General features: G+C 49.1%; 5 protein-coding genes across 5 annotated transcripts; all 5 read right to left on the bottom strand.

The window, feature by feature from the left end:
- Nucleotides 1-2,492: 2,492 nt before the first annotated feature.
- On the bottom strand, nucleotides 2,493-3,470 carry N7515_006698 (VIT1/CCC1 transporter family protein; the record flags this gene model as incomplete). The annotated part of the gene is made up of 2 exons (XM_056667442.1): nucleotides 2,493-3,027; nucleotides 3,115-3,470. The coding sequence occupies 2 exons, from the start codon at nucleotides 3,468-3,470 to the stop codon at nucleotides 2,493-2,495; spliced, it is 891 nt and encodes a 296-aa protein (XP_056521038.1).
- Nucleotides 3,471-5,040: 1,570 nt separating this feature from the next.
- Nucleotides 5,041-5,434, bottom strand: N7515_006699 (uncharacterized protein; the record flags this gene model as incomplete). Its single annotated transcript, XM_056667443.1, has 2 exons — nucleotides 5,041-5,155; nucleotides 5,223-5,434. 2 exons carry the CDS (start codon nucleotides 5,432-5,434, stop codon nucleotides 5,041-5,043), a joined length of 327 nt encoding a protein of 108 aa, XP_056521039.1.
- Nucleotides 5,435-7,038: 1,604 nt separating this feature from the next.
- On the bottom strand, nucleotides 7,039-7,836 carry N7515_006700 (TNT domain-containing protein; the record flags this gene model as incomplete). Its single annotated transcript, XM_056667444.1, has 2 exons — nucleotides 7,039-7,683; nucleotides 7,747-7,836. 2 exons carry the CDS (start codon nucleotides 7,834-7,836, stop codon nucleotides 7,039-7,041), a joined length of 735 nt encoding a protein of 244 aa, XP_056521040.1.
- Nucleotides 7,837-8,841: 1,005 nt separating this feature from the next.
- N7515_006701 (GNAT family N-acetyltransferase) lies at nucleotides 8,842-9,683 on the bottom strand (the record flags this gene model as incomplete). Its single annotated transcript, XM_056667445.1, has 2 exons — nucleotides 8,842-9,098; nucleotides 9,152-9,683. Coding segments are annotated over 2 exons (789 nt in total), but the record flags the coding sequence as incomplete, so codon positions are not given.
- Nucleotides 9,684-10,355: 672 nt separating this feature from the next.
- On the bottom strand, nucleotides 10,356-11,735 carry N7515_006702 (Dor1-like family protein; the record flags this gene model as incomplete). The annotated part of the gene is made up of 1 exon (XM_056667446.1): nucleotides 10,356-11,735. The coding sequence occupies one exon, from the start codon at nucleotides 11,733-11,735 to the stop codon at nucleotides 10,356-10,358; it is 1,380 nt and encodes a 459-aa protein (XP_056521042.1).
- Nucleotides 11,736-11,894: the final 159 nt, after the last annotated feature.

Below are 11,894 nucleotides of genomic sequence, written 5' to 3' on the forward strand. Positions count from 1 at the left end.
TAAACTCCAGAGCTGACAAGCTAGGCCTGTGAGAAATGGGGCCACGCAGTACAGGGCATGTATTACTTCCTAATAATGCCCAGAACTTTAGGGGGTACCAGCCTCTTGATTTTATTGCCCGTGAAACAGGGTTGAACAATGAATCTACAATTTCTACCCCGTGCCCCTGGATTTGCACATGGGTGACGGGTCTCGAAAGTCACCTCTAGCGCCACCCCCGCCAATCACCATCTTCATTTCCAGTCCAGCGCCAATTTGAAGCTCCTCTACTCCGTAGTTGTTCTCTGTGATATCCATACGGAGTACTGTGAAATATGTGATACGAGATACCATGTAGCGCCCTGAAATCCTTCTCTGCTTACTATATATAGTGCATGATTAACTATCCCATGGTTTATCATCATTTATCATCAGTTTCTGCGCCTAGATCTCAAAGGAATACGAAAATTACACTGCCAGCTCATTATTCACCCCGTATTCGTATCTGCTTGAACGTGATGCAAGGCTTATGGATTTTGACTTTATTACTTTAAGAGCTTCGTTCCAAGGTCGATCGCTGCGCCACACGAGTCATGTTGTCACACAGTGCCAAGCCTCAATCTTAGCCCTCGGGATATGTGAAGCATCAAGAATGTTAGGCCTTCTATAGTATAGTCAGATATTTTTGCATGTACTTGCTCTTTCATTGCTACTCATTGAGCCCAACTTATCGCTTGATCACTACACGATGCATGCATCTAGTGGTTGAGAATCCCAGATTTAACAACACAGAATACTGACATGCAAGACTCCGACCTACGCAGTGCCCAGCCTCACTTTATGCACGAATATTAGTTACACAAGGGCCTGCCTCTACGGCGTGAGGGTAGTAAGTAGTTATTTTTAAGCTTGATGTGCCCGTACTCACTTCATACCATGTACGCAATACCAAGATCGACGTTTCTGCATCGTCGATCCTCCGTCCATCACGTTACATCCCCCGCAACCCAAATGCGGTCAGTGGGGATCATTGACTTGGTAACTTCTAGGTTACAGATTGGAGGTAAGGAACCACGAGGGACTGGACTGACATCATGGTGGGATATGCTTGAGTACTTGTAAGCCAAGTTCGTCAATTCATTGGTCTCTCAAAGTGCGCCCGTCAGTTCTGCTTTTGCCTGTTCGAGCCAGGATTGATACCCCTAGGTACAGGGCCCACGTTACATACAGAAATCCGATCTGGGCTGCTCATTGAAAGCACTTGTCTCGCAGATGGCGGGGATAGACATATTGGTTTTCTGGGAGAGCCCATCACGCTCCCATTATGATAGCACCGCCACAGCTTATCACGGCTAGATTCCAGGCCCTGTAGATTACGCAGTCCCTGTAGATGCATTCCCCGTTTTAGTATATTGTACTAATTAGGGCGTCTAGGCGGTAGTTAAACCTATGATAATTGGTCTTGCATAAGCGACGACTAACTTCATCTCACGCGTCACTGCCTACACGGGTAAATGGACCCCAAGTATCAGAGACATTGACATTAGCTAAGACGACCTTACGAATGGAACCATGCAGAAGACCTTATGGAACCAACCGGCACAATGGAGCTATGCGTCTTGGACAAGATCTGATCGAATCTACCTACCTACAGGCCACCCTCCGCCTCCTTCAATCTTCATCGTCGACCTCATTGTCCTCGTAAACCGCAATAATCCATGATGCGACTATCGAGTGAGCATGCAATTGATCTACTTTCTACTGTTATACTTTGGAGGAACTCAGGCGGGGATATGTAAAGACCCCCGTTCATGTATCTAGTTCTTCGTGCTCAATCTCACATTGTTACTTCCGGTAACCGCAATACAGAAACCAGGTTGGTGACTCTTACCTTGATTATAACTTGACATCGATACGATCAGATCAGTACTTCAATATAGCTCTGGCCGTAGTGATGTCAAGGTATAATCAAGATAAGAGTCACCAAGGTTCCGGGAGACACAAGTAACAATGTGAGATTGAGCGCTCTTCCGTGACGCCATCGCAGTTTTCGTACGTCTGCTCTATTATATGCTGGAGGGATCAATTCAACAAGATGTTGTTGATTCATTGTGCAGAATATCTCATGAAATAAAGAGGGGGATGCTGGTGATAACTGACCGTGGCAAGAATAGATGTAGACTTCGAACGCTATCAATTCCTGACCAAGCTAGATGAATAAGGTCGAGCTGTGTCTCTACTACTTACCATGTGCAGAGTATCTCTCACAAACAAGCCACGTACATCGGCTAGGTAGTCGGTCGAACTATATGAAACCATTGCGAAAGCACACAGATGAAGAGAGAATCTTGAATTGGGTGGCCCAGTAAATCCCCCATGCTATTTTAGGTATTTAGATTGAGGGCGACTAACCGTTAACGCCAGGCAATGTGTTATCTTAGGTCATGATAAAAAAGAACCCCATCCGCGCCAATCCATGAAAAATGATACAGAAAAGAGAAGTGGGTGGCCATTTAGTCATGCTTCTGGTCTTCAGGGCCATCAGCCAGCATCTGGAAGCCTTTCACCAGCCCCATCGCAGAACCCGCGGCGATGCTACCGACCAGTACCATTTGAATACCCCCAACGAGACCCTTGCGAGCATTTCGACGGCCGCGCCAGCCACTGACAAAGCATGTCTTTCCATATCCGAAAATGAATAACGCGATTACCATGGTAGCGATGGACCAGCGTAGGGCGACGAAGGCTTCGTCGGGCCCGACAAAGAAGTATGGGATTAGAGGAACAAATCCACCGAGGAAATACCCCAGGGCGATAGTCAAGGCACAGATGACGGCTCGTGACCCGGAAGGTTCGGGCATAGTGTGGTGGAAGTTCATGAGGAAAGATGGCAGCATTGGAGAGGACGACAGGTGATTCTTGAGTTGTTGGACTAACTCAGCAGGCAATTCATATGGCTCGAAGATATCAGAGATGGTCTCGGATATAGAGTTGGGATCCGTTGTTGTCTGCGCCTGTGTTTCTTTCAATGTAGCTTTGTATGATTCCCTGAGAAATAAAAAAAATCAGCTATCGAGTCCGCGGGAAATTCACCGAGGTGATCGCTTCAAAATCCCAAGACTAAGGCAATCTTACTCTTCGCTTTTGGCACCCAGATATCCACCAAGCCCCATGGAGATGGACCCTGCGATGAGCTCTGCAAGTCCACCGAACACGACAATCTTGGTATCTCCCAACGCAGATAATCCAGCAGTCAGAGCAAAAGGCACAGTCATCCCATCTGAAAGACCGATGATAGCATCTGACACCGTGCGACCGTCAATAAACCGCGATGACTTCCGTTCAGAGTCATCGTGTCGGGTGCGGTTGCCGGCCTCGACATCAGGACGAAGTTGAGAACAAAGGTCCTTTTCATCCTCTGAAGCAGAAGGACTGCGATCAGTGAGGGGCGAGTAGCTAGACATGAGGCCGGTTATGGAGCTGATTGACATGGTAAGAGTTGTCGGGGGGGTTGAGAAATGAGACTGAATGAAATGAAACCTTGCTGCACCCCTTGGGTAGGACCTTTTGGAATGTTTGTTTCAGCGGATGCGAGGGATCGGGAATCAGCCGGCAGAGCAGCGAGCTCTTAAGATAAGAGAAAGAACATGCGGTGCAGTCATGGGCCTTTCCCTCATGCAACCTCAGGTCTCGACGGAGAAGTGATCAGCTATACTTGCACCTCATGGCCTATCGAGTGACCCAGGAAGACAACGTGCTTGGCATTTCCCCTCATGGTCAGGCACGTGCAACTCTGATTTGAGGAGGGCCGTTTAATGGTGGGGCTGTGGGTCCCCAAGGCGGGCTTCCACTGCTTAACTTGTAGCAGGGATCCAATTAGATACTGCTATATCCAATCCAGCTCTTTAACTCACGACCTCCGTCTGGTTCACGTGTTGATATAAACTATACCCTAGCCCTACAGAGTTAGTGTCGGCACTATCCTGATTTATGTCGTTTTTTATTGTGACGGGCAACATCGAGCTAGATGGAACCCCTCTTTTTACCCCTCTCTTTCTCCTTACATACAGTGGCATCGGATAACGACCGCGCTCAAGATAAATCGAAAAGACAAGATGAGGCTGCATTCAAGCCCGGTCGGTGGACTATAAGTGTCGCTTCTGTTTTCAGCAAGTGCTGTGCGAATTAATCATGACTTTCGTCTCGAAGGCTCCCCACGGTAGATGCCTACCTACGGTCCACGGAGTACTCCGTACATGAAGCGGTGTGTGCCTATGTGGAGAATAGAAACTAGAAAGCGCAAGGACAAAGCGTCCTTATCTCCCGATTGCTTGCAAGTTTTCCGCACTTTTCGCTTCAATCCGAAGCACCTGCAGTTATCTTATTGTCCCCGGTGGAACATATCGATATCATGCCAGTGTTCGGACACACAAACGCTGTCGGCTTATGGGTGGCGCAGCTACTGTGGAGAATCGAGATTCAACAATTTCTATCAGTCGGTCTCGGTTTGAGTTACTAACAGCCGAACTATGCCCAGTGCTGGCTCTACTTTGAGCGCGTATTTTGTCGGTCTCTGAGAGTTCAATATGATTGATGGCATCAACCCAGAGCAGAACCTGTCAATGTGTACAACGAACACACTAAACCAAAGAAGATTCAAAAGCACGACCACAGATAAGACTACTCCATGCAACCACCAAAGCAGCAATGCGGAATGTAAGATGCATAGGCGTTGGAATCTTGTGCCAGGGCTCGGCATCACTCATGAAGAATTCAAGAAGACCATAAATCGCGTAAAGAATCGGAGAGAAGAATGAACACAGAAATATCGAAATGCTAAAAACTGGCATCGCGTGAAGGGTAAGTGTTGGCGAATTTTGGGGCCAGCCCTTTGCCCGGGAATCGAAGTATGCAGGGAAACTTGAAGACGAAACCGCAAGAGGTGAAGGTGAAAGATAAAAGTAGATCTGCGGATCTGTGAATGGAACGTGCGTCCGGTGGAAACTTGAGGCACCACGAGCCAGTCCGATCCATCGAAAGAATGCATGCAGGTCCGATATACTACTTGCGCTTCTGGGCGCCAGTCTTCTGGTCCGAGGAGGACGAGCCAGTCATGTCCCACAGACGGCTCTTGTAGGCGGGAAAGGAGGTGTGGTTCCACATGTTGACCAGGACACTATAGTTGAGACATCGAGTTAGGCGACACAAACGAGGATGAGAAAAGCAACGATAAGAAAACACACCTCTGAGTCCTGTCCTTGTAGGCCTCATCTTTCACCTCCTTAACCTGCACCTTCATGCCGTCCTTGGTGAAGGCGATATTTTTGCGCTCCATCTTCTCACGCGTGTTCTTGCTCACATCCTGCATGATGCTATAGACGACGAACCCGACCGCCGCAAGAATGCCAACAAAGACGAGGAGCAGGACGAGGGGAACGAGATTGCGGGCGCCCATGGTGGGGTTTGTTTATCGGTGATATCGGGGAATATCGTGTTCAGTCGAGATGTTTGTGGGAAATCCGAAACGAAGATTCGGATGACTAGAGCTCAAAGGAAAACAGTGCGAGAATGATGGTTCATTTGCAAAGATCAGGGCGTCGCGTGTGCAATTTGTGCTAGGCAACAGTCACAGCACCTGGAATGTATCCGAATTCTTGCACGAGACTTGCTTTGTCGATCTCACCTGGGGGAAAGCTGGATATGAGACTTGGGTTCAGGGGAATTAGACCCATCAAACGGTGTTTCGAGTTGACGTTGATTCGAGGGGAAGCGCGGGATAGGTGGCTGTGGCAAGCGTGGTTATAAGGCTGCCTGGTTGTGGCGCATCCGAATGCTGACTCATGGATTCCACGGGCTCGGGCCGACTTGGAGGTTTATTCGTTCAGAGATACTTAAATTAGACTACTCAGTCAATTGATCTAGGTAGTCCATTCTGTTGCAAGTACAGTTGTTCTGTATCACCTCTGATGCACTACTCTGTAGTACACACTACACACTCATAGTATGAATTGGAGCTTCCCCACTCTCCATACTACTGTACTGTAAACAGGACGATCGGTGGAGCTCGATCTCATCTGCGTCATCATGATAGAATCGCAAACTCAACGTCAAGCTCGACGGTGAGCCTTCATCGCGGGATGGAGATTGTAATAACCTTGTCCTTCCGCATAGTCCAGTTCTTATCCCAGTAGTCCTGCCAAGTACGAAACGATGTGCGATATTCCCTTCTTTCCTATATTCCCTATCTGCTTCCAATGCGGCACCGATCAGAACCCATGTCACTGTAAAGTGGTCGGCCCGACACTCGGTAAGCTAGGCCCCTGTCCAGTGATACAAATCGCCAATGAAAGGGCCAAGTCTGACAAGATAACCAGGATTCTTCTCTACTGTTGTGGCAGGAGTAAGTGAAACTTATCCCTTGGCGGATGTATGCTCCAGTGCTCTAGAGCTCATTGCAATCTCTTCTCTTAGGTCTTCTGCTGGCCGCTTTCAATCTTCTGCGGTTGTGGCTGCACTCAAACTGGAAAGGAGTATGTTTTCCTGTCTCTTTTCTTCGTATCTATGCTAACAGCAGTAGCATGCTGGCGTTCCCCGTCAAACTAAATGGGATGGTCAGCAACACAATTCCGTTTTGATGTTGAGAGCTAGGCGCTTGGAGTAGTTTTAATGGTTAAATCAATTGGGTCTCGTCATTCCATCTAACTGAGTCTTCCCGCCTCTCCCGGCAATTCTCAAGCCAGGTATATACCTATCTCCGTACAAGTTCCCAAACATCCATCTTGGAATGGACCAGCTGTGGTGATAGGGCTACCTACCTACCTGGTAGGTTCCTCTCAAAACTGGAACCTGGAAAACGATGGTTGCCTCCGCCTGCCACTACAAAATTGCTGCATATTTCAAGGAGAATCAGGAAGCCTTGTCTTCATGACACAAAGCTCAATAGGTAGCTATCATTGACATCCATTGCGTTGACCACCTCCAGGGCTAGACATTAGAATTATAGATATTATACTGCAAGAATGAAGACCCAACAGCCTGTGGACATATCCCAAGTCACCTTCAAGCAGATGTCTTTTCAGGCTCAGGCAAATAGCCAGCCGAGAACTCCTCCGGCTCATCATAATCCTTCAAATCCAGTCTCTTCAAGAACCCTCCATCGACCAAAACCGTCACACTGGACGTCGCCAAAAGCTGCGAACCAAATCCAGGCTGCTCAAACCAAGGCGTGATAGGACCCAACAGAACATCAAACTCCTTAGTCACTTCGTACACATGATAGTTATACGGGAAGCTACTGTCCGCCGGAGCGAAAAGATTGGAAGGCGGCAGGGCTCGCTCAATATACGGCGCTCCCAGCGGTGCCAGGAATTTCCCTGTTTCACTTCCGAATCTGTCCAATTTCTGGCCCACGCGAAGGGTGAAGTTGCCCAGAATGGAGACATTCTCGGATGTCGTTGCGAATCCGTCGTAGTCGGGGTAGACCCAGTACGCGGTGGGATCAGAGGCGTTTACGGTCCATTTGTCGAGGAACTCGAAGGGGCATAGGTCGCCGAAGCGGGCGTATGTCTCGAGTTCGTTGGAGAGAGGGAAGAATTTGGGGAGATGTTTGGGACCGAGACGGGGATCACCGCAGACTGCGGTGGAGTTTACATAGGTGACTCCTTTGCATGGGTTGGGGTAGCATCTTTTGGGATAGTCCGGTTCCTAGGAAGGGTTTTAGCATATGATAATAACATTGAGTGTTGTAGGGTGTTACATGGGACTGACCTTGCTTGTCTTGTGTATTTTAGGGGTGACAAAGGACGCGGCATTAACTAGAGCAACGGACAGAAACACGCTCCATGGTGAGAGATGCATGGTGATCGGGGAATGGGCAATTCTCTTTATTTACAGAGGGGCAGAAGAGAAAAGTATAGTCATTTATACTACTAACGCCAAGGAGATCTGACCTTCCAGCCTCGCGATCTACTGCGCTATTCAAATGATGCGCCTCGGCTATGCACACAGATGGAGCTTTGTGCCTTGGGATTATGTCGTATTGGCCAAGGAATGAAGTGAGATGCTCATCACTAAACCCAATCACAGCTCCCCTGGCGGAGTTTTTTGATTCGTATGGGATTCATTGTACCAACTCATTGACCCGAGCAATGTAGGGACATTTGGAGAAGTCAGGGGCTTCAATCCTAAAAATGCAGACGACTTTGCATTATTTAGCCCGCTTATTGGCTGTTTCCGGTTGAGATCGTCTCACTCAGTCGATACTAACGTCTAACGGACATGACTGTCATGAGCACGAACCTTCTCAGCTGTGAAGCCAGCTGCCAGGCGTGCAGGCAGATTCCGATATGCGATTGTCTTTGGATGGTCATGTCTCAGACAAACCAACTCTAGCATCATGTAGAATACAAATAGTCAAATACCTACCAATTTGGAGTTAGCTGCATGTAATCTAAGTACTGTGTAGCTGTGTCGATTGCCAGGTGAAGGCGAGCTGAGATCGAGCACAATAGCCAATGGTGGTTAAGTGGATCCAATAGTCGAGTGACAACACCTACAGTAGTTACATGCACTCCGTAAATAAATGCAAATTCTTCATTTGAGTCTGAGCTAGAAACAATTGTATCTGCATTGACCCAATATTGGGATCAGCCAATACTCGGCCATCTCTCTCCCAAATCGAAGTCGGTCTAGCGTTTTGGCTGCCAGACGAAAGTCACGATCGGTATAATGCACTGTCCGATCGATATTGTGATTTTCTTCGCATAGGTTATGCAGTTGCATAGTCTCACTCTGTCGACTCTGACATTTCGACCTATCTATATGGTTGTAGCTGGACGACCGTTACCTCACGCTCACTCACACAGGCCCCTTCCACTCCACCACGACAATCGACATCATCCCAGACTGCCCCTTAGCTGAATTCCCCTGAGCCCAATCCTTCAACGTGCAAACTTCCTCGAAATTGTTCTTTTCAAACACTCTCGCACTCCCTTTGTTTCCAACATAGAAGCTGCCTTTGAGGCAGGAAAGGTTCATCCGAGGAACAGCCCAGTCACCGATGATAGTCTTATAAGCAAGACTCATGATCCCCCGCCCATGGTGAGTCGACGAGAGGTAATCTACCAACATCATTAGCGAGCTGCATACCAGCATTTGGGATGCCTAGTCCTACTTCCTAATCCCCAAACGATATCCTTATGTCCCGCCGGCAAAGCATTATTTGCCTCTTGCGCCTGCGCAAGTTCCGGGCTATTGCGTGGCAATTCATAGAAAGCATATCGCGCCAGTCCAATGTCTCCAATGAAGACATCTTGAAGCGGAGCGCCGGTCGCTGGATCTCTCTCGGTTACTTCGCGTATGCAATTAAAAGGACATTGGTCGAAGAACACTGGTTTCTCCTTGTCTTTTGGATCATCGCGTTGCGGATGACTTTCCGGTGACTCGAGTTCTTGTCGCAGAATGGAGAGGAGTGCTTCGTTCTCTTTTACTTTGAATCTGACCCAGTCTGCGCCATGCTCGGGCAGGAACGGGAATGGGGGACCTTGTAGCCAGACGTAGACGTTTGGATCATTGAGGATTCCAGTCATTGCGGCAGATACTTCTTCAATTTCATGCTCGCGGTGCGGAGTGATGATGATGTTTTTGCATGGCGCTGGGAGCTGGAGGTAAGGCTCTTTAGTGAGCGGGTTGTAGTGGACACCCATTCTGACGAGACCTGAAGCGATGGACTCTTGGAGTCTCAACTGAATGCTCTTTGCTTTCAAGCATCACCACTATATACTCGATTTCGGTGGGGTGCTCACTGTCAGATTCGTGAGTCACTTCGGAGAAAACTCGGGAAGAGGCCGAAGGGCTAACCAAGTGTAGGCGAGTATAGCCACGCCAATGTCACCTTGGGGCTATTAGCTCCAAATGTGAAAAAGGCGACTCCATATTTGCTCAATAGCGCGTGACTCCTCCCAAATTCGTGACCTTCCCAGGCTGCGAAATCAGACTATCTTGATGGTTGGGGAGTTGGATGCCTGGGACTGGAAACTAGACCACCAGAGCGGGCTCAGCAACAGCCTTAAAGACGAATCCGACACATCGTTCGGATATTGTGCCTGTCACAATACATCCCAAACAGACAGCAACGAACCCATCAATCTGAGCCATGCCATTCTGCATAGGCGGGGAGCCACGGCGTACAATGAGTGTCGCAAGCATCACTAGAACCCTGAGGACAAGTTAGGTACACAAATTTGGTATGAATTTGTATCAAATATTGATTAGACAGCTCGTTAGAACGGTTGGGTGTTTCTGCTATGTACGAACCCGACCAGGGGCCATGGCTATCATGGAAAGGGCAATATGCTCTCACTCTGGGTATATGGATGTTAATTTACAGACACGCGACTGGTCAGCTCTTCGAGACGTCCCGCCAACGCTCGGTGTTTGCGCATGACCTCCTCCCATTCATAGGCCATGTCGTCGGTATCTTCCTCCTCGCTCAGCTCTGTCAAAATCATGCCGAAGTCACCGCCAAGGCGACCAAGACTGGCAGCACAGTACAAAAGCTGGGTGAGAAGACTTTCCCTCGAACTTCGGTCTCGGACGTTGGGAAGATATGTGCGCAGAGTATCCGTAAGCAATTGCACAAGGTGCATCGGAAAAGTAGCCAAAGCCGGCGGGAGGCGTTGCAAAGGGTCATCTGAGTGTGCTGGCTTGGACTTGGACTTGAAGTGGGCGTCTGCACCTCGTAGTCCCGAGGTAGCAATGTCGGATTCGGATTGCTCCTCAAATATATTCTTGTATAGGGAGACAATTGCGAAGCTCTGCTCACGGAAGATCTCGATGTATTTTTTTAGGTAGCGGTCAGTCTGCTGACCATCAGACCACGAGGTCGTGTCTGATTTGTCCTTGCCGCCGAGCCTCCGTTGGGTCTCCTGATCTGCTAGCTCTCGGAGGGGATCCAGAGCTTCAAGGGTGGATACCAAATGCGCCAGTCTGCAGACTAGGAAGATGGCCCCAAGAGCGCCTTCTCCAGTCCCGGCGGCCCCGTCACTCTGAAGCATTTCAAGGTCCGGGGATACTCGCCGCAGCCACCCCACAGTTCGTATTCCAGCTGCAAGTCGTAGGTGCTGGGCCCGGAGCCCGATGATCAGATTGCTCGTCATGTCCTTCATAGCATCCTCAGCCTGAGATGCTACATCTTGAATCAATGGTGATTCGGGGTATAATGTTTGAAGTCGCTTGATATGTGCATGCAAGTCGAGTGCAGAAGAATAGGTCGTAGAGGAGGCGCCAGTGCCGGAGTTGGTTGAGGCGGCGGAGACTGCTTTGGACAGCAGACTCGGTAGTTCCAAGATATCAGACAGTCGATCAACATTACGTGACAGCTGCATGGCCTTTTTCCGTCGTTCCAGGGCGGCATTATCTGTGATCTTACTGTATTTGGTGGAGAACCCAACGGCCTCCTCGTCGAGTTTTGGGACGGCATGGCGGAGCTGTTGCGCCTCGTGGGTCAATTGCGGAATAGATGTACGTAACGTTGACAGATTATCGGCAGATGTGATCAATGCTCGGTGTGAACGGTTCGATAGGGCTTGAAGGGACAGAAGGGTCGAGTGGGCGGATTGGGCGAGGGATGAGGGTTCCGTAGTTTGGAGCGCGTCCAGGGACAAGGTGGATAGGCGATTGAGGTATTTGTCGGTGGTCACATCGTGAGAATGACTTGGATCGAGATGTGGAGCCAGCAGCTCCAGCAAGTCGGCCATGGCGAGTTGATGCTATTCGGAAGTTGCGTAAAAGCGGCGCGCTGAATGGATCACCGGCCGTTGGCCCGTGCGGGTCAGTGGCTAGAATCCCCGACTGGAATGAACTTTTTTTTCGTTGCGTCTTGGACTTCTCTCTTTCCTCTCTCACTTCTAGGCTGA

The sequence above is a fragment of the Penicillium bovifimosum genome (genome assembly GCF_028826915.1).
Source record: "Penicillium bovifimosum strain IBT 22155 chromosome Unknown utg000005l_segment0_segment0, whole genome shotgun sequence".
In the NCBI taxonomy this organism is placed as follows: domain Eukaryota; kingdom Fungi; phylum Ascomycota; class Eurotiomycetes; order Eurotiales; family Aspergillaceae; genus Penicillium; species Penicillium bovifimosum.